This window comes from Leuresthes tenuis, unplaced genomic scaffold (genome assembly GCF_036924035.1).
Source record: "Leuresthes tenuis unplaced genomic scaffold, fLeuTen1.0.hap1 SCAF_4, whole genome shotgun sequence".
NCBI classification, from domain to species: domain Eukaryota; kingdom Metazoa; phylum Chordata; class Actinopteri; order Atheriniformes; family Atherinopsidae; genus Leuresthes; species Leuresthes tenuis.
In genome coordinates, this window is record NW_027325358.1 from 1,217,749 (window position 1) to 1,242,471 (window position 24,723).

General features: G+C 47.9%; 2 protein-coding genes across 4 annotated transcripts in view; one reads left to right on the top strand and one right to left on the bottom strand.

Annotated features, from left to right (window-relative positions):
- Positions 1–1,135: 1,135 nt before the first annotated feature.
- LOC140305270 (docking protein 2-like) lies at positions 1,136–11,657 on the bottom strand. 2 transcript variants are annotated; one of them, XM_072384042.1, is made up of 8 exons: positions 11,575–11,657; positions 10,271–10,349; positions 6,803–6,939; positions 6,612–6,722; positions 5,839–5,908; positions 2,874–3,046; positions 1,773–2,146; positions 1,136–1,700 (listed from the first exon to the last, which is right to left on the bottom strand). In XM_072384042.1, the coding sequence occupies exons 1-8, from the start codon at positions 11,629–11,631 to the stop codon at positions 1,157–1,159; spliced, it is 1,545 nt and encodes a 514-aa protein (XP_072240143.1). In that variant the 5' UTR covers positions 11,632–11,657; the 3' UTR covers positions 1,136–1,156. The 2 variants fall into 2 exon arrangements, with proteins under 2 accessions (XP_072240143.1, XP_072240142.1); XM_072384041.1 differs by having other exon boundaries at positions 1,136–2,146.
- Positions 11,658–20,866: 9,209 nt separating this feature from the next.
- glra3 (glycine receptor, alpha 3) overlaps positions 20,867–24,723 on the top strand; it is a 71,633-nt gene continuing 67,776 nt past the window's right edge. The window contains exon 1 of one of the 2 annotated variants that reach the window (XM_072384043.1): positions 20,867–21,240. In XM_072384043.1, coding sequence (XP_072240144.1) covers positions 21,176–21,240 — 65 coding nt within the window. In that variant the 5' untranslated portion in view covers positions 20,867–21,175. The remainder of the gene's footprint in view (positions 21,241–24,723) is intronic. The other variant, XM_072384044.1, reaches the window with a different exon arrangement.

The window sequence follows — 24,723 nt, forward strand, 5'->3', positions numbered from 1 at the left end:
AAAAAGCATTAAATCTCTGAAATGTTTTGGCTTCTTTAAATCAGATACAGAAACATTACCTCTGTGAAAGTTTCTGAACCTTTTCCTCCTTTATTCAAACATAAAAAGGTGTTGCATCATATAAAAACAACAGAACTCAGTTAAGAAAAGCAGCTGAACAGAACCGGTCCAGCTCAGGCAGAACTTCGTGTGACTTTATCCACATGGACCGGTCCGCTCAGGCAGAACTTCGTGTGACTTTATCCACATGGACCGGTCCGCTCAGGCAGAACTTCGTGTGACTTTATCCACATGGACCGGTCCAGTTCAGGCAGAACTTCGTGTGACTTTATCCACATGGACCGGTCCAGATTCAAAGCTCTGATCTGAGCAGGGAGCAGGAAGCAGGGAGCAGGAAGCAGGAAGCAGGAAGCAGGGAGCAGGAAGCAGGAAGCAGGAAGCAGGGAGCAGGAAGCAGGAAGCAGGAAGCAGGGAGCAGGAAGCAGGAAGCAGGAAGCAGGAAGCAGGGAGCAGGAAGCAGGAAGCAGGAAGCAGGAAGCAGGAAGCAGGAAGCAGGGAGCAGGGAGCAGGAAGCAGGAAGCAGGAAGCAGGGAGCAGGAAGCAGGAAGCAGGGAGCTGGAAGCAGGAAGCAGGGAGCAGGAAGCAGGAAGCAGGGAGCTGGAAGCAGGAAGCAGGGAGCAGGAAGCAGGAAGCAGGAAGCAGGAAGCAGGGAGCAGGAAGCAGGGAGCAGGAAGCAGGAAGCAGGAAGCAGGAAGCAGGAAGCAGGAAGCAGGAAGCAGGGAGCAGGGAGCAGGAAGCAGGAAGCAGGAAGCAGGAAGCAGGGAGCAGGAAGCAGGAAGCAGGGAGCTGGAAGCAGGAAGCAGGAAGCAGGAAGCAGGGAGCAGGAAGCAGGAAGCAGGAAGCAGGGAGCAGGAAGCAGGAAGCAGGAAGCAGGAAGCAGGAAGCAGGGAGCAGGGAGCAGGAAGCAGGAAGCAGGAAGCAGGAAGCAGGGAGCAGGAAGCAGGAAGCAGGGAGCTGGAAGCAGGAAGCAGGGAGCAGGAAGCAGGAAGCAGGAAGCAGGAAGCAGGAAGCAGGGAGCAGGAAGCAGGAAGCAGGAAGCAGGGAGCAGGAAGCAGGAAGCAGGAAGCAGGAAGCTCAGAGTCCAGGCCCGGTTCAGCTAAATGATGCCCAGGTTTTCATAGATGACGTCATCATCCAGAGTTTGGTCCCGGGCGTCGGTTCTGGTCAAACCGAGCCTGACGGAGGAGGAGGAAGCCGACGTGGGGGGGGTCACAGACACCGAGGGGACAGGTGACGGGACTTTTCTGCAGACTTGAGCGTAAAGGTGTGCGAATGGGTCGGGTTTGCTTTCCCCTCCCTCTGAGTCCGTCTTGCTCATTGGTTCCGTGTAAATGGGTTCAGCAGAACTCTCGGCTTCACCTGCGCTCGGGAGGACGGGTTGGTTGTTCTGGTCCGGACTGATTTTGTCAAAGACGTCTGAGTAAACTGAATCCAGAACCTCTGCAGTTGGGCCGGGACGTGGCGCTGAGGAGGCGGGACGGGGCGGCTCGGACTCCTTTGAACCCGGAGGTTTGAGAGGGAGAACGTTTGCTGGGTCAACATACAGAGCCGTGGTTGGACGGGCCTTCAGCACGGATGGGACGCAGTCAGATGGGTCGGCATAAATGGCGTCTGGTGTGCTGCCGTGATGCTCTCCGGAGGTTCTGCCGTGATGCTCTCCGGAGGTTCTGCCGTGATGCTCTCCGGAGGTTCTGCCGTGATGCTCTCCGGAGGTTCTGCCGTGTGTGGGGAGCAGTGGGAGCGGCATGAGGGTGATGGGAGCTGGAGCAGAGTCGGACTGACCCACCGACTCAGCCGGAGAACCGTCCTCTGGCCCGGGAGACCGGTCCCGCCTCCTCAGTTTGCTGTCCAACATGGCCGCCGCGCTGGTCACGTCGGGTATCTTGGGGAGGGGGGAATGAGCCCGTATGTTGGTCACCGGGACGGTCTCAGCCTCCTGAGTTTGGTGGCCTGGCGTGGCTGAGGAAGTTTTCTGTTTGATGGAACTCTGAATCAGAGAGAAGACCTGCTCAGCCTGCTGGGTCTCAAAGGAGAAGGTTCCTGGACCAGAACCGCAGCGTCTGCCCGCTTCGATGGTCAAGGTCAGCTGGCAAGAAAACAGGAGAGAGAGGGTCAAGGTCAGCTGGCAAGAAAACAGGGGAGAGATGGTCAAGGTCAGCTGGCAAGAAAACAGGAGAGAGATGGTCAAGGTCAGCTGGCAAGAAAACAGGAGAGAGGTGAGAGAGGGTCAAGGTCAGCTGGCAAGAAAACAGGAGAGAGGTGAGAGAGGGTCAAGGTCAGCTGGCAAGAAAACAAGAGAGAGGTGAGAGAGGGTCAAGGTCAGCTGGCAAGAAAACAGGAGAGAGGTGAGAGAGGGTCAAGGTCAGCTGGCAAGAAAACAGGAGAGAGGGTCAAGGTCAGCTGGCAAGAAAACAGGAGAGAGGTGAGAGAGGGTCAAGGTCAGCTGGCAAGAAAACAGGAGAGAGGTGAGAGAGGGTCAAGGTCAGCTGGCAAGAAAACAGGAGAGAGGGTCAAGGTCAGCTGGCAAGAAAACAGGAGAGAGAGGGTCAAGGTCAGCTGGCAAGAAAACAGGAGAGAGAGGGTCAAGGTCAGCTGGCAAGAAAACAAGAGGTGAGAGAGGGTCAAGGTCAGCTGGCAAGAAAACAGGAGGTGAGAGAGGGTCAAGGTCAGCTGGCAAGAAAACAGGAGAGAGAGGGTCAAGGTCAGCTGGCAAGAAAACAGGTGAGAGAGGGTCAAGGTCAGCTGGCAAGAAAACAGGAGAGAGGTGAGAGAGGGTCAAGGTCAGCTGGCCTCAGGCCGGAGGAACTCGGTACCTTGTCTCTTCCGTAGCGCCGCAGCAGTTTATACGGCCACTCTCTCACGATGTTCTTCTTCTGCGGGTCTCTCAGCAGCAGCGCCTCCGGTCCCACCTGCAGCCAGAAGGACCCCTGCAGGCCGCACCGGGTCGCTGCATCCGTCCTCTGAGCCAGAACCCAGAACAGGGGCGCTGGGGGGGGAAGAGGAGAATCCCCTCACAGTCAGAAACAGCCGGACTGCATCAGGTTAACTCACCGAGGGAACAGTTAGCACGACTGCTAGCACGACTGCTAGCACGACTGTGAGCACGACTGTTAGCATGACTGTTAGCACGACAGTTAGCACGACTGCTAGCACGACTGTTAGCACGACTGTGAGCACGACTGTTAGCATGACTGTTAGCACGACAGTTAGCACGACTGCTAGCACGACTGTTAGCATGACTGTTAGCACGACTGTTAGCACGACTGTTAGCACGACTGCTAGCACGACTGTTAGCACGACTGCTAGCACGACTGCTAGCACGACTGTTAGCACGACTGTTAGCACGACTGTTAGCACGACTGTGAATATTTTAAGGTCAGCGCTACTTTAAAGAACCGTTTTATTGAGCTACATTTTAAGGTTTCGGAGGATGGAAGATGATGAATTTCTCAGCTGTTGCTTTGCTTATTAAAGACAGGAAGTTTGACACGTGTCTTGTTTCTTATCTCTTGGGTTTCCTCTTCTTTCTGGCCTCTCTTTTCCTTTTTAAATCTCACCTGTGCTGTTTTCTTCCTCTTAAATAGTCCAATAACTCCTCCCAGACTCCACCCTCTCCTGCAGCCCAAGATGGAGCCTCTGATGCCCACCACCAGCACCTGGACTGAAGCTGCGCTGCAGCCTAACTGAACCTTATTCTACTTTTATTCATCTTCGTTCATCATTTGTTCGCCTGATAAATGTGCCGATCTTCCATCTGAGCTGTGAAGGTGTGAGGAGGAGGAAGTGTGTGAAGCTGAACTCCTTATTAAAGGCAAAGAAAGAGATGATCAGGAGGTTTTCTTCAGGTGTCATTCAGAGAGAAAAAGCTGAGTTTGCAGTGAAATGAATTCTTTATGAAAGCTTCTGAAGCCTTTGAGCCGAGCCGCTTCCTGCTGCCGCTGATCAGGAACCGGAAAGGTGAGACGAATCGGTTTTATTCATCCATCGGATGAATTTAAACGTGCTGCAGTGAAAGTTTCACCTCATTAAAAGCTGAGTTAAAGCTGTTTAATCGATAACCCGTGAGCACCCGGAGGAAGGAGGAGGAAATCCTGGTGAAGCAGAACTCTGCAGGAAGCAGCTCGATGTTCAGAGCCTTCATCTAAGCTTAGGTAAGTGTTCCTCCCTCCATCCAACAGCCTCCTCATCCACCAGAAGGATGTGGATCAGATCTGGAATAACTGATAGATGCGGTTGTTCTGCGTCTTTAGAAATAAAGTCGAGTGCATGACGGCTGCTTCGTCTCAGGAGCCTCGAGTCGATGTTTCTGTGAGTGAAAACTTCTCCGACTTCCTCTGCAGCTTCAGCTGAGGAGCTGCTCAGATAAAACACCTCAAATCAAACGTGTCTAAACTAAACTGGAGGGTGGAGGCAGATTCTGACTGGCGGGTGGAGGCAGATTCTGACTGGAGGGTGGAGGCAGATGCTGACTGGAGGGTGGAGGCAGATGCTGACTGGCGGGTGGAGGCAGATTCTGACTGGAGGGTGGAGGCAGATTCTGACTGGCTGGTGGAGGCAGATTCTGACTGGAGGGTGGAGGCAGATGCTGACTGGCGGGTGGAGGCAGATTCTGACTGGAGGGTGGAGGCAGATTCTGACTGGAGGGTGGAGGCAGATGCTGACTGGAGGGTGGAGGCAGATGCTGACTGGCGGGTGGAGGCAGATTCTGACTGGAGGGTGGAGGCAGATTCTGACTGGCTGGTGGAGGCAGATTCTGACTGGCGGGTGGAGGCAGATGCTGACTGGCTGGTGGAGGCAGATGCTGACTGGCGGGTGGAGGCAGATTCTGACTGGAGGGTGGAGGCAGATGCTGACTGGAGGGTGGAGGCAGATGCTGACTGGCGGGTGGAGGCAGATTCTGACTGGAGGGTGGAGGCAGATTCTGACTGGCTGGTGGAGGCAGATTCTGACTGGAGGGTGGAGGCAGATGCTGACTGGCGGGTGGAGGCAGATTCTGACTGGAGGGTGGAGGCAGATTCTGACTGGCTGGTGGAGGCAGATTCTGACTGGAGGGTGGAGGCAGATTCTGACTGGCTGGTGGAGGCAGATTCTGACTGGCGGGTGGAGGCAGATGCTGACTGGCTGGTGGAGGCAGATGCTGACTGGCGGGTGGAGGCAGATTCTGACTGGCGGGTGGAGGCAGATGCTGACTGGCGGGTGGAGGCAGATGCTGACTGGAGGGTGGAGGCAGATTCTGACTGGCGGGTGGAGGCAGATGCTGACTGGCGGGTGGAGGCAGATTCTGACTGACTGGTGGAGGCAGATGCTGACTGGCGGGTGGAGGCAGATTCTGACTGGCTGGTGGAGGCAGATGCTGACTGGCGGGTGGAGGCAGATTCTGACTGGCTGGTGGAGGCAGATTCTGACTGGAGGGTGGAGGCAGATTCTGACTGGCGGGTGGAGGCAGATTCTGACTGGAGGGTGGAGGCAGATTCTGACTGGCGGGTGGAGGCAGATTCTGACTGGCGGGTGGAGGCAGATGCTGACTGGAGGGTGGAGGCAGATTCTGACTGGCGGGTGGAGGCAGATTCTGACTGGCGGGTGGAGGCAGATTCTGACTGGCGGGTGGAGGCAGATTCTGACTGGCGGGTGGAGGCAGATTCTGACTGGCGGGTGGAGGCAGATTCTGACTGGCGGGTGGAGGCAGATTCTGACTGGCTTGTGGAGGCAGATTCTGCCTCCAGGCTCTGGATAACATGGAATTAGACACAAATAAAAGCAGAGAAACAGCAGTGTTACCTTCGTCTGCCGAGGCATAAATCTGGTTCTCCTCCATGAGGAGCTGATCAGGTCCAGAACCGCCTCCTCTCTGAGAAACACAAAGAACTGCGTCAGATGGTCTGTTGGTACAGCTGGACAAACCCAAAAGGGTAGTTCACTGCGTTTCCAGGTGAAAGGTGAGAAGAAAGAAATGAAGCAGGAGACGGAGCAACTCTTTAAGAAAACCTAAACGTTTCCAGGAGAGAAGCAAAGCTCTGAGGTGAACAGCTGTTTCCCTTCGTTACCTTTTATTCTGACAGATAAAACAAGTCAAAATAAATGATTTTCAGCCTCTTCACCGACTCACTTCATTATATTTAGAAAGCAGAACCAAACCCAGATTCTGCTGCAGCATCACTCAGTGAAAGCTGTTCTGGAGCCAAATAAAGACAGAAAGTTTATAGAATCTACAGCAACAGCTTCTGGAGCTTCTCCAAGCAGCAGGTTACCTGCTGACAGGTGAGGGTGTCAGGATTGGGTATAAAAGCAGCTTCCACCAAAGGTTCAGCCTCTCCAAAGAGGACGGGTCGTGGCTCACCGCTTTGTGCTGTTTTTATATATTCTGCTCTGCAGATGCAGAAGAAACAAAGCTCTTTTCTCACTTCTCTGATGGAGTTTGGCCCAAAGTGGTGAGCCACGACCGTCCCGGTGCTCCGGGACACTTTCAGGCCCAAGAATGTGCAGAACAAAGGTCTGAAGCACAGATTTAAGGCTGACACTCGTCTCTGGTGTTAAAGGGAATTCTTTCTGACCTGAAAGCAGCTTTTGCAAAGTTTCTCCACCCAGTCCACACACTCGTCTTTGAGGGCAGCGAACACCATCGTTCTGTCCTGGGTCTCCACGCAAAACGCTGACGTGTTCTCCTGCAACCACAGAGCAGCTCGTATGATGGATTTTATTCAACTGACACATGTCAACATGGCCCAGAGGCAGAGTGACGGACCAGGGGACAGGCCTCAGCGTTCGGGGGGAGTCTGAGGACGCTGATCAGCTCCGACAGCCGGACCACCTTCACCCTCCGGTCCCCGAGAGGCTGGTGGTGTCTCCAGACGGCGCCGTGATCGCCTCCTGCAGCGCCTCCTGCAGCAGGAAGCAGAGCCGAGGTACAGTGAGGCACAGCTGAGCAGCATCAGTCCGGTTAAAACAGGCTGTAAAACACATTTAAGCAACACTCAAAGGCAACGTGTGCTCAGAAATGAGCCCGACATGAACAAGATATTTCACTACCGCTGTGATTCATTACTGCGTCAAACACACAAAAAGGAAAAGGAGCAGAAGAAGTCACAGTAAAAGAGGAGAAGAAGAAGCTCATCGGCCCACCTTTTCATTTACATCACACCTGTAATGTAAACCTGGCCAGGGACCAGTGGTCAAATGTGTGTTTTTGTGTTAAAATGTGTGTTTTTGTGTTCAAATGTGTGTTTTTGTGTTAAAACGTTTGTTAAAATGTGTGTTTTTGTGTTCAAATGTGTGTTTTTGTGTTAAAACGTGTGTTAAAATGTGTGTTTTTGTCTTCAAATGTGTGTTTCTGTGTTCAAATGTGTGTTAAAATGTGTATTTTTGTATTAAAATGTGTGTTTCTGTGTTCAAATATGTGTTTTTGTGTTAAAATGTGTGTTTTTCTGTTAAAATGCGTGTTTCTGTGTGTTTTGGTCCCGGTCCATGGGGGACTAACTTCAGTCAGACTTCACTTTTCGTCCTTTTGTCTTTCTTTTTCCAACCAGCAGAGGGCGCTGCAGCCCGTTCTCCGGCCTGGACCCGACCTCAGCTCACCTCGCTCCACACTTCCTGTTCTGCCGGCTGGTTTCCAGGTTTCTCTGCTGCAGCGTCTTGTGTTTTTATGGTTAAAGCCTTTAAGTGTGTCGGAGTTAGTTTAGGGTTAATGTGCTGCAGCTGAACTATGAAACAAACATTAGTTCCTCTCATGTCACGCTCCTTCCAGCTCTTACAGTCAGAACAGCATCCTGCTTTGAGTCAGCTCTAATTCATCCTTACTGTTTCTTCCTGGTTGCATTCGTCCTTTAACACAAATGAACCTTCAGAGCCGCTCTGTGCTCTGCCTTTAAATCATCTCCCATCTCCGCTGCTTGTCCCAGATATTCAACAGACCAGAGACCTTAATGATGCATCAGGAGGCAAAACAAGACGCTGAGATGGACCAAAACACGCTGCGCTCCACTAAAAAGAGAATTAATTACACATGAACACAAAAACTAAAGGTAGAGGTCGACATTTTCACATTTCTGTCTTCAGCTGGAGCCTCAAAGCACACAGATTACATGTTTGGTGTGTGTAGATGGGGGGGGGGTTCATTCTGTTCAGGTGAACCCAGATCTCTCTGATTAATAATCTGTTTTTATGAGCTGTGAGTCCAGCTTAGAATAGTTTATATTCCATCCAAAACGCTGCAGACAGGAAGGGACAGACGGAGGCACCGAGGTTCCCTCTGTCCCTTCCTGTCTCATGAACAGGTCATTCTTGAACCCAGATCTCTCTGATATGATCTGTTTTTATGAGCTGTGAGGCACCGAGGTTCCCTCTGTCCCTTCCTGTCTCATGAACAGGTCATTCTTGAACCCAGATCTCTCTGATATGATCTGTTTTTATGAGCTGTGAGGCACCGAGGTTCCCTCTGTCCCTTCCTGTCTCATGAACAGGTCATTCTTGAACCCAGATCTCTCTGATATGATCTGTTTTTATGAACTGTGAGGCACCGAGGTTCCTTCTGTCCCTTCCTGTCTCATGAACAGGTCATTCTTGAACCCAGATCTCTCTGATATGATCTGTTTTTATGAACTGTGAGGCACCGAGGTTCCCTCTGTCCCTTCCTGTCTCATGAACAGGTCATTCTTGAACCCAGATCTCTCTGATATGATCTGTTTTTATGAACTGTGAGGCACCGAGGTTCCTTCTGTCCCTTCCTGTCTCATGAACAGGTCATTCTTGAACCCAGATCTCTCTGATATGATCTGTTTTTATGAGCTGTGAGGCACCGAGGTTCCCTCTGTCCCTTCCTGTCTCATGAACAGGTCATTCTTGAACCCAGATCTCTCTGATATGATCTGTTTTTATGAACTGTGAGGCACCGAGGTTCCTTCTGTCCCTTCCTGTCTCATGAACAGGTCATTCTTGAACCCAGATCTCTCTGATATGATCTGTTTTTATGAGCTGTGAGGCACCGAGGTTCCTTCCCGGGTCATAGTGAACAGGAGTCTTTCCTCGACCCGCTGGGCAGCAGCTTTCAGGTCAGCTCACTCAGCTGGAAACGGTTTAATCATCATGTTGTCAGACCCACATCAGTCGGCACGTGTTCATCACTCAGCCGCTGCAGCGCTTTGTCAGCCTCCACCTTCCTCCATCTCTTTATGAGCCGTGTGGCTCTCTGCTGTCATGCTGCAGCCCGCTGTGTGCTACCTTCGGATCCTGCATTATCTGCTCAGGACACGGAAAGCTCCCCGCTGCACGTGAGCTCGGACGGGCCGCTCGGGACCATCTGCAGCCGCTTATATAACACCATCAGGTCTGCTGGAGCTGTCAGATTCACTGCTTATGTTCTGCACCACCACCCTGCCTCCACCAGCGGGCTGCTACTCCATGATTCTCCATGACACAACACGGTTCTCCAATCTGCCCTCACCCCTTTCGTGTCAGACTTTTAGTCTCGAGCCGCTCCTCTTCTTCTCTTACACGGGTCCAAAAGAGCTCAGGAGGAGGAAATGCTCGACTGAAAGCTTTTTAATGAACAATGTTCGATGATCCCTTTGACAGGAAACTGAATACGTTTGTGCAGTTTGTCTGTAAAGTTTCTGTCCTGTGGCCAGTGTTATAAAGTTGAGTTTAGCATCTTAAAAGTACAAAGACGGGTAAAGAAACACTTCCCTGCTCAGGTAAATGTCCACAAAGCACCTGATCTCATGGCAGGAAGCGGCTCCACAGCTTTGGACTTACAGTTAACATCTGCTCCTAAATCACCAAACTCACTCTGACTTTGTACTTCTGAGCTCTACTTGAACTCTGGGGCTTGAATGTCCCTTTGTGCAGTTTGGGTTATAAAAATAGAGTTCTGGGTTCCTGTCGTGTCGATGCTGCCTCGCATACACGATAGTTGAGTCTCCCAGAGCCTCAGCATTGATTACGACTGTTAGGTTGTAAAATGTGCCTTTCACACACCAACAGACTTCTCTGTTCGCTGCTAGTGTGATTCATCAGATGCATTAAATGCAGCACGTCCAACACTTCCCTTTGCTGCCGGATGCCTCTCAGCACCCAGCCGACAGAAGGCTCCTGCTGCACTTAGAAGAAGCTGTTTAAACTGTGGGTTTAAGCTGCTCGACCATCAGAGCTCAGTTAAAACTACCAGAAGAAGGTTAAAGTTGTGATAAACTGCACCTCAGGTCTGTGGGGAACATACCTCCGATGTCCTGGATCTCCAGCCGGCCCACTCCACTGCTGCTGTGGGGGAACAGAGAAAGCCACACTGGCTTCCATTTCTGAAACGAGGGAGTTTCACAGAAAGATCAACATGGTTTCAGAGCTCAGAATGAAACTGTTTCCAGCAGGTAAATATATCTTATGGATGACTCTCATGTCTCCTCCCAGTTTTACACCGACACACCTGAACTGCTCTGGTCCAACCCGGCCACATGTGACACAGAGGTAAACATTAGTCACAACTGTGTCATGCATGCAGAGAAAGGTCACAGAAAGGTCAGAGAAAGGTCACAGAAAGGTCAGAGAAAGGTCAGAGAAACATCAAAGAAACATCAGAAAAACATCAGAAAAACGTCGGGAAAACATCAGAAAAACGTCGGGAAAACATCAGAGAAACATTGGAGAAACGTCGGAGAAACGTCGGAGAAACGTCGGAGAAACGTCGGAGAAACGTTGGAGAAACGTTGGAGAAACGTCAGAAAAACATTGGAGAAACGTCAGAAAAACAGAGAAAGGTCAGAAAAACATCAGAAAAACGTCGGAGAAACGTCAGAAAAACAGAGAAAGGTCAGAAAAACATCAGAAAAACGTCGGAGAAACATCGGAGAAACATCAAAGAAACATCAGAGAAACGTCGGAGAAACGTCGGAAAAACGTCGGAAAAACGTCAGAAAAACATCAGAGAAACGTCGGAGAAAGGTCGGAGAAACATAAGCGAAACATTAAAGAAACGTCAGAAAAACATCAGAAAAACGTCGGAAAAACGTCAGAAAAACATCAGAAAAACATCAGAGAAACATCAGAGAAACGTCGGAGAAACGTCGGAGAAACGTCAGAAAAACGTCGGAGAAACGTCAGAGCAAGGAGGAACCCCCCCCCACACCCACCTCAACCTACAGAAGCTGCATTTCTGTGTTTGTGAGACAGAAAACGTTCCACCTTTGAAATTAAACCCAGAACAACTCCGGTTGGCTGTGATCAGAGATGAATCCGTTCAGTTTCTCCTCTTCACAGCAGCGAGCGTCAGAGCAGGAATGTGTTGTGTTTAGACTTGTTCGTTCGGATTCCTGGAGTCTCAGTTTAGCAGCGAACAGAGAAGAAGAATCTCTGTTCTGTCAGAGAAACTCGTCCTTTCTCTGAAATCTGACTTAATGTTTGTGGATGTGTTGCTTCTAACATGTTGAGCTCCACACTGAATCCTCCTTTCATCTGTCTTTCAGTTACTGATTCACTCTGACATTAGTTTATGAGATCCTGTAAAAGAAAGCAGAAATCTGTACTTACTTTGCCAGCTTTGTGTGGTCGGAGGTAAACCTTCCCTGCTTTGGTCTGAGAGTCCATGAGGAAGGAGAGACGCTGCCTTTAGATCCAGAAACAGAATGAGGCTTTTTGTTTTTTCCTTTGCTGAGCCGTGCCCACAGAGACATTCCTGAAATATGATCCCCACATGCACGCCCACACACACATGCACACACACATGCACACACACACGCCCACGCCCACAGCTGCAGGTAGACGCCGACAGGACAAAGGTCAGGTAAGCGTTTCAGTGTCAGATGAGTGTAAATGAGCGTCTCTTTGCTGTTTCCTTCTCTAAATGAAACAGAAAATGGTGATCAGCTGATTTCACTATTTACTGAAACGTGTGAGGTCATCTTGAAGTTGAGAGGAGCAGCAAAAGGCTGGAAAAGGAAAAAGAAACACCTGGAGGAACATGTTGGAACTAATCCGCTCAATCAGCAACATGGCTGGGTATTAAAAAGAGCACCTTAGAGAGGAAGAGTCTCTCAGAAGTAAAGATTCAGCAGTCAAATAGAAACTGTTCCACCATCTACAGAAATTAATACGATCGACAGATTCAGAGGATCTGGAGACGTCTCTGTGACCTTCAGGCCTGGAGTCTGTGACCTTCAGGCCTGGAGTCTGTGACCTTCAGGCCTGGAGTCTGTGACCTTCAGGCCTGGATGTCTGTGACCTTCAGGCAGCTCTGCATTAAAAACAGACCTGATTCTGGCCTGGAAATCCCTGCCTGGGCTCAGGAACACTTCCAGGAATCATCGTCTGTGAACAAAGCTCAGCGTAACATCCACAGATGCAGCTTAAAGCTCCATCAGATGCAGGTTAAAGCTCCATCAGATGCAGGTTAAAGCTCCATCAGATGCAGGTTAAAGCTCCATCAGATGCAGGTTAAAGCTCCATCAGATGCAGGTTAAAGCTCCGTCAGATGCAGGTTAAAGCTCCATCAGATGCAGGTTAAAGCTCCATCAGATGCAGCTTAAAGCTCCATCAGATGCAGCTTAAAGCTCCATCAGATGCAGGTTAAAGCTCCATCAGACGCAGCTTAAAGCTCCATCAGATGCAGGTTAAAGCTCCATCAGATGCAGGTTAAAGCTCCATCAGATGCAGGTTAAAGCTCCATCAGATGCAGCTTAAAGCTCCATCAGATGCAGGTTAAAGCTCCATCAGATGCAGGTTAAAGCTCCATCAGATGCAGGTTAAAGCTCCGTCAGATGCAGCTTAAAGCTCCATCAGATGCAGGTTAAAGCTCCGTCAGATGCAGGTTAAAGCTCCATCAGATGCAGCTTAAAGCTCCATCAGATGCAGGTTAAAGCTCCGTCAGATGCAGGTTAAAGCTCCATCAGATGCAGGTTAAAGCTCCATCAGATGCAGCTTAAAGCTCCATTAGATGCAGGTTAAAGCTCCATCAGATGCAGGTTAAAGCTCCATCAGATGCAGGTTAAAGCTCCATCAGATGCAGCTTAAAGCTCCATCAGATGCAGGTTAAAGCTCCATCAGATGCAGCTTAAAGCTCCATCAGATGCAGATTAAAGCTCCATCAGATGCAGGTTAAAGCTCCATCAGATGCAGGTTAAAGCTCCATCAGATGCAGCTTAAAGCTCCATCAGATACAGATTAAAGCTCCATCAGATGCAGGTTAAAGCTCCATCAGATGCAGGTTAAAGCTCCATCAGATGCAGGTTAAAGCTCCATCAGATGCAGCTTAAAGCTCCATCAGATGCAGCTTAAAGCTCCATCAGATGCAGGTTAAAGCTCCATCAGATGCAGGTTAAAGCTCCATCAGATGCAGGTTAAAGCTCCATCAGATGCAGGTTAAAGCTCCATCAGATGCAGGTTAAAGCTCCATCAGACGCAGGTTAAAGCTCCGTCAGATGCAGGTTAAAGCTCCTTCAGATGCAGGTTAAAGCTCCATCAGATGCAGGTTAAAGCTCCATCAGATGCAGGTTAAAGCTCCATCAGATGCAGGTTAAAGCTCCATCAGATGCAGGTTAAAGCTCCATCAGATGCAGGTTAAAGCTCCATCAGATGCAGGTTAAAGCTCCATCAGATGCAGGTTAAAGCTCCATCAGATGCAGCTTAAAGCTCCATCAGATGCAGGTTAAAGCTCCGTCAGATGCAGGTTAAAGCTCCATCAGATGCAGGTTAAAGCTCCATCAGATGCAGCTTAAAGCTCCGTCAGATGCAGCTTAAAGCTCCATCAGATGCAGGTTAAAGCTCCATCAGTTAAACACGTTCTTACGTCTAAAGATAAAGTCAGAGGTGGAGATTGTGTTATTCTTTCTCTGTAGATGACTGCAAACCTACCAAAGTCCCAGAGATAATGGACTCATCTGTTGCTCAGTCTCAGAGAGGAAATCAAAACATCGTCATGTAGCATAAAAGCTAAATGGGGCCGGATCTGTGTTACAGGAGGAGATGCACATGAATTATCCAAAACGACACCAGGTTCTGAAAGCTGCTGCAGGAAAGGTCATCGCTAAATATATTGAAGGTCCCAGTTTTCAGACCCAGGGACCAAATCTGCTGCAACAACACGGAGGCTTCGTGTGTTCTCTGCAGATTTAATGAGTTTAAAACTCAGCAGGAAAATACGAGAAGCACACGAGCAAACAGTTTGTGAAGGAATGTGTCAGCGCTCAGAAAGAATAGCACCTCAGAATCACAGTGAAAGAACCTCAGAATCACCTCAGAATCACCTCAGAATCACAGTGAAAGAACCTCAGAATCACAATGAAAGAACCTCAGAATCACAGTGAAAGAACCTCAGAATCACAGTGAAAGAACCTCAGAATCATAATGAAAGAACCTCAGAATCATAATGAAAGAACCTCAGAATCACAGTGAAAGAACCTCAGAATCACCTCAGAATCACCTCAGAATCATAATGAAAGAACCTCACAATCACAATGAAAGAACCTCAGAATCATAATGAAAGAACCTCAGAATCACAGTGAAAGAACCTCAGAATCACAGTGAAAGAACCTCAGAATCATAATGAAAGAACCTCAGAATCACAGTGAAAGAACCTCAGAATCACAATGAAAGAACCTCAGAATCACAATGAAAGAACCTCAGAATCACAGTGAAAGAACCTCAGAATCACCTCAGAATCACCTCAGAATCACAGTGAAAGAACCTCAGAATCACCTCAGAATCACCTCAGAATCACAGTGAAATAACCTCAGAATCACAGTGAAAGAACCTCAGAATCACAGTGAAAGAACCTCAGAATCACCTCAGAATCACAGTGAAATAACCTCAGAATCACAGTGAAAGAACCTCAGAATCACAGTGAAAGAACCTCAGAATCACAGTGAAAGAACCTCAGAATCACCTCAGAATCACCTCAGAATCATAATGAAAGAACCTCAGAATCACAGTGAAAGAACCTCAGAATCACCTCAGAATCACCTCAGAATCATAATGAAAGAACCTCAGAATCATAATGAAAGAACCTCAGAATCACAATGAAAGAACCTCAGAATCACAGTGAAAGAACCTCAGAATCACAATGAAAGAACCTCAGAATCACAGTGAAAGAACCTCAGAATCACAGTGAAAGAACCTCAGAATCACAGTGAAAGAACCTCAGAATCACCTCAGAATCACCTCAGAATCATAATGAAAGAACCTCAGAATCATAATGAAAGAACCTCAGAATCACAATGAAAGAACCTCAGAATCACAGTGAAAGAACCTCAGAATCACAATGAAAGAACCTCAGAATCACAGTGAAAGAACCTCAGAATCACAGTGAAAGAACCTCAGAATCACAGTGAAAGAACCTCAGAATCACCTCAGAATCACCTCAGAATCATAATGAAAGAACCTCAGAATCACAATGAAAGAACCTCAGAATCACCATGAAAGAACCTCAGAATCACAGTGAAAGAACCTCAGAATCACAATGAAAGAACCTCAGAATCATAATGAAAGAACCTCAGAATCACCTCAGAATCACAATGAAAGAACCTCAGAATCACAGTGAAAGAACCTCAGAATCACAGTGAAAGAACCTCAGAATCACAGTGAAAGAACCTCAGAATCACCATGAAAGAACCTCAGAATCACAGTGAAAGAACCTCAGAATCATAATGAAAGCATGCTTCCTCCCCCATGCAGGACTCTGTAGATCACAGTTGGTCTGGAAGATGTTTTAGGATGAGATGGATGGAAAATGTGATGGACTGGCGACCTGTCCAGGGTGACCCCGCCTTTCGCCCGATGACTGCTGGGATAGGCTCCAGCCCACCCGCTACCCGATTAACGGACTGTCGGTATAGAAAATGGATGGATGGATGGATGGAAAATACTCAGGAGTCCTACATGATGAAGCTCTCGCTCTTTCAAACCTCACATCCAGCAGCTGGTGAAGGAAAGCTGAAGTTAGAAGAAGAACGTGGAAAGAAGACATGGACCAAGATTCAAAAAGCTGTAGAAGCCGTCACTTCATCCTCCCTGAGTCCTGCTGTTTGGATCGGAAACAGAACCACACAGCAGGAGATCTGAATGAGGATGATGAGTTTACAGCTGATGAACAGCTGGGTTCTGTGGTTCTGAAAGCCCTTTATAAGCGTCTCAGCACCTGAAAAGCATTCAAACCACCTCTGAGTCTGAGGAGCTCAGCAGCTGGAGCTCTGAGACACATTTTACCACCAAGCTGCCCTCGGGCCTGTGGTTCTGCTTCTGTTCGTCCACCTCGACCGTCTGATGAAACATTCATTCTGCGGCACAAATAAAACCGAATCCTGGCTTTTTATTTCCAGCCTGTCGGCTGATATTCTGTCTGGTTTATTCCCACGCTGTCAGTAACCTGCAGTTCAGAGCAGGTCAGAAGCTCTGAGGTCACGTTTCATGGCTGCTATGAAGCTGTCAGCGGGGCGCTCTCACCGAGTTGCTCCATCAGCCTTGATTTAAGCTCATGGTGTGCAGGATGCAGTGATTAAATCAGGCCTGGAAGAGTCCACAAAGCCGAAGGGATCAGCGGGACATCCCAAATTCACAGTTTACATGAAGATTAAGCCGATTAAAGCCAGTTGGAGACGTGATTAACCGCTAAGTGTTGCCCTTTTGTCTCACACATCGTCACACACCAGCAGAAGCGCTTCCAGCGTGAATCACTGCAGCCTGTGACTCAGAGAGAATTTAAAGATGAATCACAGCCCCATTTCCATCCATCCAGCCTGAGTTCTGCTCTTAGATCTGTCTGATTAAACCCTGCTGGACCGGGGGAAGGCGCTCCTGGACCAGCTGGTGTCCTTTCTGTGTGCTTTGGGAGCAGTGGAGGAGCTGGTGCTCTACACTTTGACAGGTTGGGACACGAGGAGGAGCTCCACCTTCAAACAGACCGCCTGCCTCTGTGCTGCGAGGCTGCCGTGGCGAAGGTTTCCTCGCCATGAACGAGCTTTTGCAGGTTCTGGAGTGAGACCCAGCTGGACTGTCCTCAGCGATCCTTTTCTGAGCGAATATACTGACGGTAACAGATGGATTCTGCTGTGAATAAGGCAGCCTGTAATTATGAGTGCTGATAAAAGGCTGGCGGCACGTTCAGCTGTTAGCGGGCTGCAGAACACAAACCGATTGGTTTAGCATTTCACTGTCAGCCGGAGAATGGCCTAAATGAGGGTGGCCCCTCACTCAGAGGAAGGTCACCTCCTCACTGTGAGTGACGCGCCTGCCGCTCGCTGCACATCAACGTGCCACGACTGGTTTGCTCTCCTGGAGGATCGTTTGCCAAAAGAGGAAGTCGGTTATGTGAGTCAGTGGAGGCAGAGTAACGTGTTAAAGCTCCACGCTACACCGGGGATTTATCCCAACCAGGAACTGAAACTCAGCAGAACCAAGGTCATCATGAGGCCGTCTCAAGCCTCACGCTCCAGAGAAAGAGAATATCTTTCATCCATTCCCTCCACTAACGTTTTATTATTCATATTTAAACCTGAACACGTGTTTTTGATGGAAAGGTTAGAAGTTATTGGACAATAATGGGTCAAATTAGGCTTCTGAACACATAAAGTTCTGTGGAGGGACGCTCCGTTAATGATCCTGACCGCCTGCAGTCGTCCGTCCCTCAGCAGCCTGCTGCATCTAGAACAAATACTGCGGTATTTCATGTTCCTCCGTCACAAAACGCAGGGTAAAGAGGTTCTGCTCACGTTAAAAACAGAAATGGCTGCAGCCGGAACTGAGTTTGATGAACCAAACAGGTTTGGTTGTGGACCAGAACACTAAATCCCTCCGCTGAGCAGCACATATTGCATTTGTTCTCTCAGCCATGTGACCTGTTTTCAACACAAGAACACTCAGAAAAACAGCTCTTCAGCTCCGTAAATAGAGCAGGAAACACACGGTGTCAGAGAAACTGGGTGAACGCTGGGCTCGGAGCCCTGTGTGCACGGTTACCTGAGGCTCCATGTTTTCATTCTAGTTTCTCGTCAACAAGCGAACTGATGATCCTCACAGCCCGACCTCTGACCCTGAGAGGCTGAGTGATGCTACATGGATGCTGTGTGCTGCAGGATGTTTACTGTGTGGAGGCCAGGGGCCAGGGGCCAGGAGCCAGGGGCCAGGAGCCAGGGGCCATGTTTCAGTGGCTCCTGGCAACGCTATAAAAAGTTCTGGGTGGTGTGAGTTTGTGCCTGACAAGCTGCAGCTATCCATGAGGGCTTCATGGGCACAGGTGGAGCTGCAGTGATGGAGGCCTCAGAAGGACTGCTTTGGGTTGATTTAAACAGAAATCCAGCACTCAGTCGTGTATCAGCGGCTCTTAGTTTACAGTCTTCACGAGCTTTGATGCCTTCTGAGCTGCTGTTAAAACGATCTTTGAATCATTTAGATGAGACTCAAGTCACTCTGGATTCAGAGGGCATCAGCATCAACAGAGTAAAAAACAACTTTGAAGGTGCTGAGGAAGGAAGCTGAACCCGAGCAGGCTGCGGCTGAGAGAGCGCACAGAGTCTAACTGTGGAATAAAACCCGGTGTAACTGTGGAATAAAACCTGGTCTAACTGTGGAATAAAACCTGGTCTAACTGTAGGATAAAAGCTGGTCTAACTGTAGAATAAAACCTGGTCTAACTGTGGAATAAAACCTGGTCTAACTGTAGGATAAAACCTGGTCTAACTGTAGAATAAAACCTGGTCTAACTGTGGAATAAAACCTGGTCTAACTGTAGGATAAAACCTGGTCTAACTGTAGAATAAAACCTGGTCTAACTGTAGGATAAAACCTGGTCTAACTGTAGAATAAAACCTGGTCTAACTGTGGAATAAAACCTGGTCTAACTGTAGAATAAAACCTGGTCTAACTGTAGGATAAAACCTGGTGTAACTGTGGAATAAAACCTGGTCTAACTGTGGAATAAAACCTGGTGTAACTGTGGAATAAAACCTGGTCTAACTGTAGGATAAAACCTGGTCTAACTGTAGGATAAAACCTGGTGTAACTGTGGAATAAAACCTGGTCTAACTGTGGAATAAAACCTGGTGTAACTGTGGAATAAAACCTGGTCTAACTGTAGGATAAAACCTGGTCTAACTGTAGGATAAAACCTGGTCTAACTGTAGGATAAAACCTGGTCTAACTGTAGGATAAAACCTGGTCTAACTGTGGAATAAAACCTGGTCTAACTGTAGGATAAAACCTGGTCTAACTGTAGGATAAAACCTGGTCTAACTGTGGAATAAAACCCGGTCTAACTGTAGAATAAAACCTGGTCTAACTGTAGAATAAAACCCGGTCTAACTGTAGAATAAAACCTGGTCTAACTGTAGGATAAAAGCTGGTCTAACTGTGGAATAAAACCTGGTCTAACTGTAGGATAAAACCTGGTCTAACTGTAGGATAAACCCTGGTCTAACTGTGGAATAAACCCTGGTCTAACTGTAGGATAAAACCTGGTCTAACTGTAGGATAAAACCTGGTGTAACTGCAGGATAAAACCTGGTCTAACTGTAGAATAAAACCTGGTCTAACTGTAGAATAAAACCTGGTCTAACTGTGGAATAAACCCTGGTCTAACTGTAGGATAAAACCTGGTCTAACTGTGGGATAAAACCTGGTCTAACTGTGAATAAAACCTGGTCTAACTGTAGGATAAAACCTGGTCTAACTGTAGGATAAACCCTGGTCTAACTGTGGAATAAACAGCTCTGTGTGAACACATTCGGCTGATGAAGCTCTCCTTTACTGCTGTCCACTCAGTTGTTCTGATAGAAGTGGACAGACGAGACGATCATGGGCTCCGGGCAGAACAGATGACAGGAATACATTAAAACTTACATGGTGCTGTGTGTAACACCCACAACCTGATGTCTAATTCATAGCTCGCACATTAGTGTGATGGGGATGGAGGCTGGAGGTCTGACTGACAGAACTGCAGAGTCTCTGATGGGCTTCGTCACCTTGAACACATCAGAGTAGCACAGCTGTGGCCTCAGTCAGCCCATCCAGCTTTTATGGGATATGCTCTCACAGTCACAATATAACAAAACTCTGCCGTTTGACTTCATTGCAGACTAAAGAGTTATTTAACCGACTGAAAGAGTACCAACAACAGTCTGAAAAGAATGTGAATCGCACACATTTAGGCTGTTAGATATAATTTCCTTTTTTAACCTAATCCATTTAGGCCGTTCTTCACAGGAACACCTGAGAAGCCAAACCTGTAAGTAAATAAAACCTGGATAAAACCTCGACCTTGAATTTACAATCTCAGAATCTGTCTGATAGATCCATCATAAAATTCTGACTTTGCTGCTTTTAATTCTGGCTTCTGATGAATGATTCTGATTCTTTCACCACAGAAGCGGAGGGGCTTAAAGCACCTGAGGTGAGCCTGCTCAGCCTCCTTCTTCAGGCTCAGTGTTCTGTGCAGCTTCACATCATCCGCGGTCCTCTCACTGCACATCCCTGCCCCGCGGCCGTGGCTGTAAATCTGAACTTTAATAAGCATCTCTCCCTCTCACGCCTACTTTAGCCACATATGGCCAACTGTCATCAGCTCGGGCCGCTCCAGAGCCGGAAATCCCAGCCACATGCGACTCAGTGTGAAGCTGCCCAACAGAGCAGAAACAGATGGAGCACAAACAGATGGAGCAAGAAAAGGAGCGGGGTTGTGTTTACGTCCCTGTGTGCACGCGCAGCAGAGAGCGTAATAATGTATAGGTGGGTGTTACATTTGATCCGCCTCGATGGGCTAATTTCAGAAGCGACTCAGCTGGAAAAATTAACCACACCGGCTGTGATTGGCTGAGCGGCCCGCCACTCATCCCAGTCCGGCCTGTGGGCGGGTCTCTCTGCTCCCGGAGCCTCACGCGGGCACAGAGCGAGCCCAGAGCGGAGTCTGAGCAGCTGTCGCGCGCTCGTTTTGAGCCTGTGATGCCGCTCCGGTTTTATGGCTCTCACTGATGGGAAATAACGGCACACCTTGAGTTCAAGGAGTCTTCCAGTCGCGGCAGTATGTGCGTGAGTGTCGCCCCGCGCGCTGTTTAGCGCGAGCGCTGTTCGTGGTGCTGAAAGGAGGTTTCCCGGAGGTTTCCCGGAGGTTTCCCGGAGGTTTCCCGGAGGTTTCCGGGTCTGGACTGAGATGAGGAGAGAGCGGCTCTCTGCGGCGGGCTCTCTGCTCGCCTGGAAACTGCTGCTGCTACTCAGGTGAGAGCTGGTTCCGCGTGCACTTACCTGGCTGTTCAGACAGGTGCGTTTGAAACTGGACAAAGTTTCACTCACAGAACAGCAGAGGCGCGCTCCGGTGTGTTTCACCTGGCCGCAGGTGATGGTCTCAGGCACGCAGCTGCTGGGCTGTGTTGAGCAGGAAGGTATTTAATCACAGGTCCTGCATCAGAGTCAAAGTGTTTTTATCCAAGAAGCAAAAAATGGTCAAAATCTTCATGTGAAAGTACCGGTTCGGTTTTTTTCTGTTCCAGTTTACAGCTGCTGGACGCTTCATAGAAAAGGAAAGAAGACAAAGTTCTGACTGATGTGCTCTATTTTTAATGTCTGTGACATATTAGACTATTAGAATGATTAATAACAGGTCATAAAATGGAAATATTATCCAGTAATATACACATTATTACATATATATTCAGTAAAATGATAAAGTAAATGTTGTTAGAGAGTAAAGCATTTTTCTGTGAACTATAGTGGAATATAAGCATGAATGAAATTATCAAATTAAAGTTAGTGTGAAATATGATGACATCTAGTGGTCAAGTTGGAGATAGCAGCATATTTATTAAATCCTATTTATCTGTCGGCATAACAGCACAAACTGATTCCTCCGCTTTCTTCTTCTTATTCGCACTCTTCTTCTACATACTTTTTACGGCAGTAATCAGTTAGGATTCATCAGCCCGACGTCAGCATGGCTCCATATTCAGCTTGATGATAGAAATCAGCTGAAAACTGGTCAAAGTTTACCAGATGTTGGATTGATTTACAGCAGAAATCCAGCAGGGGGCAGAACATAGTTTGGCTGATAAAGTATTAAAGTCACTGAAAAGGTCAAAGTTTAACAGGTTAAAAGGATGTTTTTGATTATAATAAAGACTGTTTAACACGTTTGTGCTCATTCAAAGCTCTGAAATATGAACCGTTACATTATTTCTTTATATTTCGATAATTAACTCACATTAAAGGGAGAAATAAACGATAAAATCAATCATTCGGCTAAATGATTGATTTTCACATATGAGACGTTAATGTTAGCAGTTTTCTTATCTAGTTTTAATATCTGTAGGTGACATTTGGAAGGTGTAAAAGCCGCAGGCACCTGGTGGTTTCCTGCCTTTAAGGAGGTGTGGAAGTTTAATGAAGAGGAGTGGATGTGTAACAAAGGAAGACTAAAGAGTGGAGGAAAGTAAAACAGGCAGAACAACAGCTTCCCTCAGGTGTCAGCAGGTGTGGGGAACACCTGAGACACTTTGTAATCCAGCAAAATAAGACCCGTGGAGCTGATAAAGAGGTAAGCAGAGATGGAGCTGACTCGGATTCACAACCAGAGTAAAGTTCGGTGGTTCGATGCTGCATCAAGGCCTTTATTAATACACAAACTAACTAGTTTATCTTCAGACTTTAAAATGAAAAGTTGGTGCAAGCTTTAACACGAAAAGCAGCGAAACAGACCAAAGCCTCGGTAAATCTTCTTAGTGGGTCACGGATGGATTCAGAGACCAAATTTAACAGGCTTACAGTCTGTCATTCAGAGGGAACCGGATCCTGTAAGGCTTTTCTTTGTTTCTGCAGGATCCTGCTGCTGAGACCTGAGGGAAACACTTAGAGTCATTCCTGTGTTTTTGTGCACGATGCAACACGTGCGCGCTCAGACCTGCCGGTCTGTAGCGTTTCAGCTCTGCTCCTCGTTTCATTACACGCTCTGTAAGCTGTGCCCGTGGCCTCAGTCGTTCTGGGATGAAATTTCACTAATCTGTGGGCTAAATGCTGTTTCAGAGGCTTTTCTGCCCCAAACTGTGTGTGGAACAAATGAAAGCTCACACCTCAGCGGACGAATTCAGTCATTACCGGTAAACGTGAGCCAAGATTTGTCTGTTTTCCTCAGAGTGACATAAAAGATGAAACAGATCTGATGACTCAGCCTGAGAGAAAACACCGATTCAGCCTGAACAAAACAGAGTGAACCACAGTGTAAAAGTCAGTGTATTATTTCCCCTTTAATCCTACAGCAGCTCCTTTAACAATCTGAAGCGACGGTTCACCTGATGTGGCTCAGCCCATCAGTAAGAAGCCCATCGGACTCCTCCACCGAGCACTGAAATCAATATTTCGGGCTCCTTTTGAGCAGTTGGTTCCCTGCAGAGCGTGCTCAGAGTCTGCCTTCAGCTACTCAGGGGAACACGTTTTCTCCATCTAAAACAGATTTGAAGCATTTAAAATCCTTTACAGCAGATCCTTTACAGCTGATCCTTTACAGCAGATCCTTTACAGCTGATCCTTTACAGCAGATCCTTTACAGTCGATCATTTACAGCAGATCCTTTACAGCTGATCCTTTACAGCAGATCCTTTACAGCAGATCCTTTATAGCAGATCCTTTACAGTCGATCCTTTACAGAAGATCCTTTATAGCAGATCCTTTACAGACGATCCTTTACAGCAGATCCTTTACAGCAGATCCTTTACAGCAGATCCTTTATAGTCGATCCTTTACAGCAGATCCTTTACAGCTGATCGTTTACAGCTGATCCTTTACAGCTGATCCTTTACAGCAGATCCTTTACAGCCGATCCTTTATAGTCGATCCTTTACAGCAGATCCTTTACAGCTGATCGTTTACAGCTGATCCTTTACAGCAGATCCTTTACAGCAGATCCTTTACAGCAGATCCTTTACAGCCGATCCTTTACAGCAGATCCTTTACAGCAGATCCTTTACAGTCGATCCTTTACAGAAGATCCTTTATAGCAGATCCTTTACAGCCGATCCTTTACAGCAGATCCTTTACAGCAGATCCTTTATAGTCGATCCTTTACAGCAGATCCTTTACAGCTGATCGTTTACAGCTGATCCTTTACAGCTGATCGTTTACAGCAGATCCTTTACAGCCGATCCTTTATAGTCGATCCTTTACAGCAGATCCTTTACAGCTGATCCTTTACAGCTGATCCTTCACAGCAGATCCTTTACAGCAGATCCTTTACAGCAGATCCTTTACAGCCGATCCTTTACAGCAGATCCTTTACAGCAGATCCTTTACAGTCGATCCTTTACAGCAGATCCTTTACAGCTGATCCTTTACAGCTGATCCTTTACAGCAGATCCTTTACAGCTGATCCTTCACAGCAGATCCTTTACAGCAGATCCTTTACAGCTGATCCTTTACAGCAGATCCTTTACAGCCGATCCTTTACAGCAGATCCTTTACAGCAGATCCTTCACAGCAGATCCTTTACAGCAGATCCTTTACAGCTGATCGTTTACAGCAGATCCTTTACAGCCGATCCTTTATAGTCGATCCTTTACAGCAGATCCTTTACAGCTGATCCTTTACAGCAGATCCTTTACAGCAGATCCTTTACAGCAGATCCTTTACAGCAGATCCTTTACAGTCGATCCTTTACAGCAGATCCTTTACAGCAGATCCTTTACAGCTGATCCTTTACAGCTGATCCTTTACAGC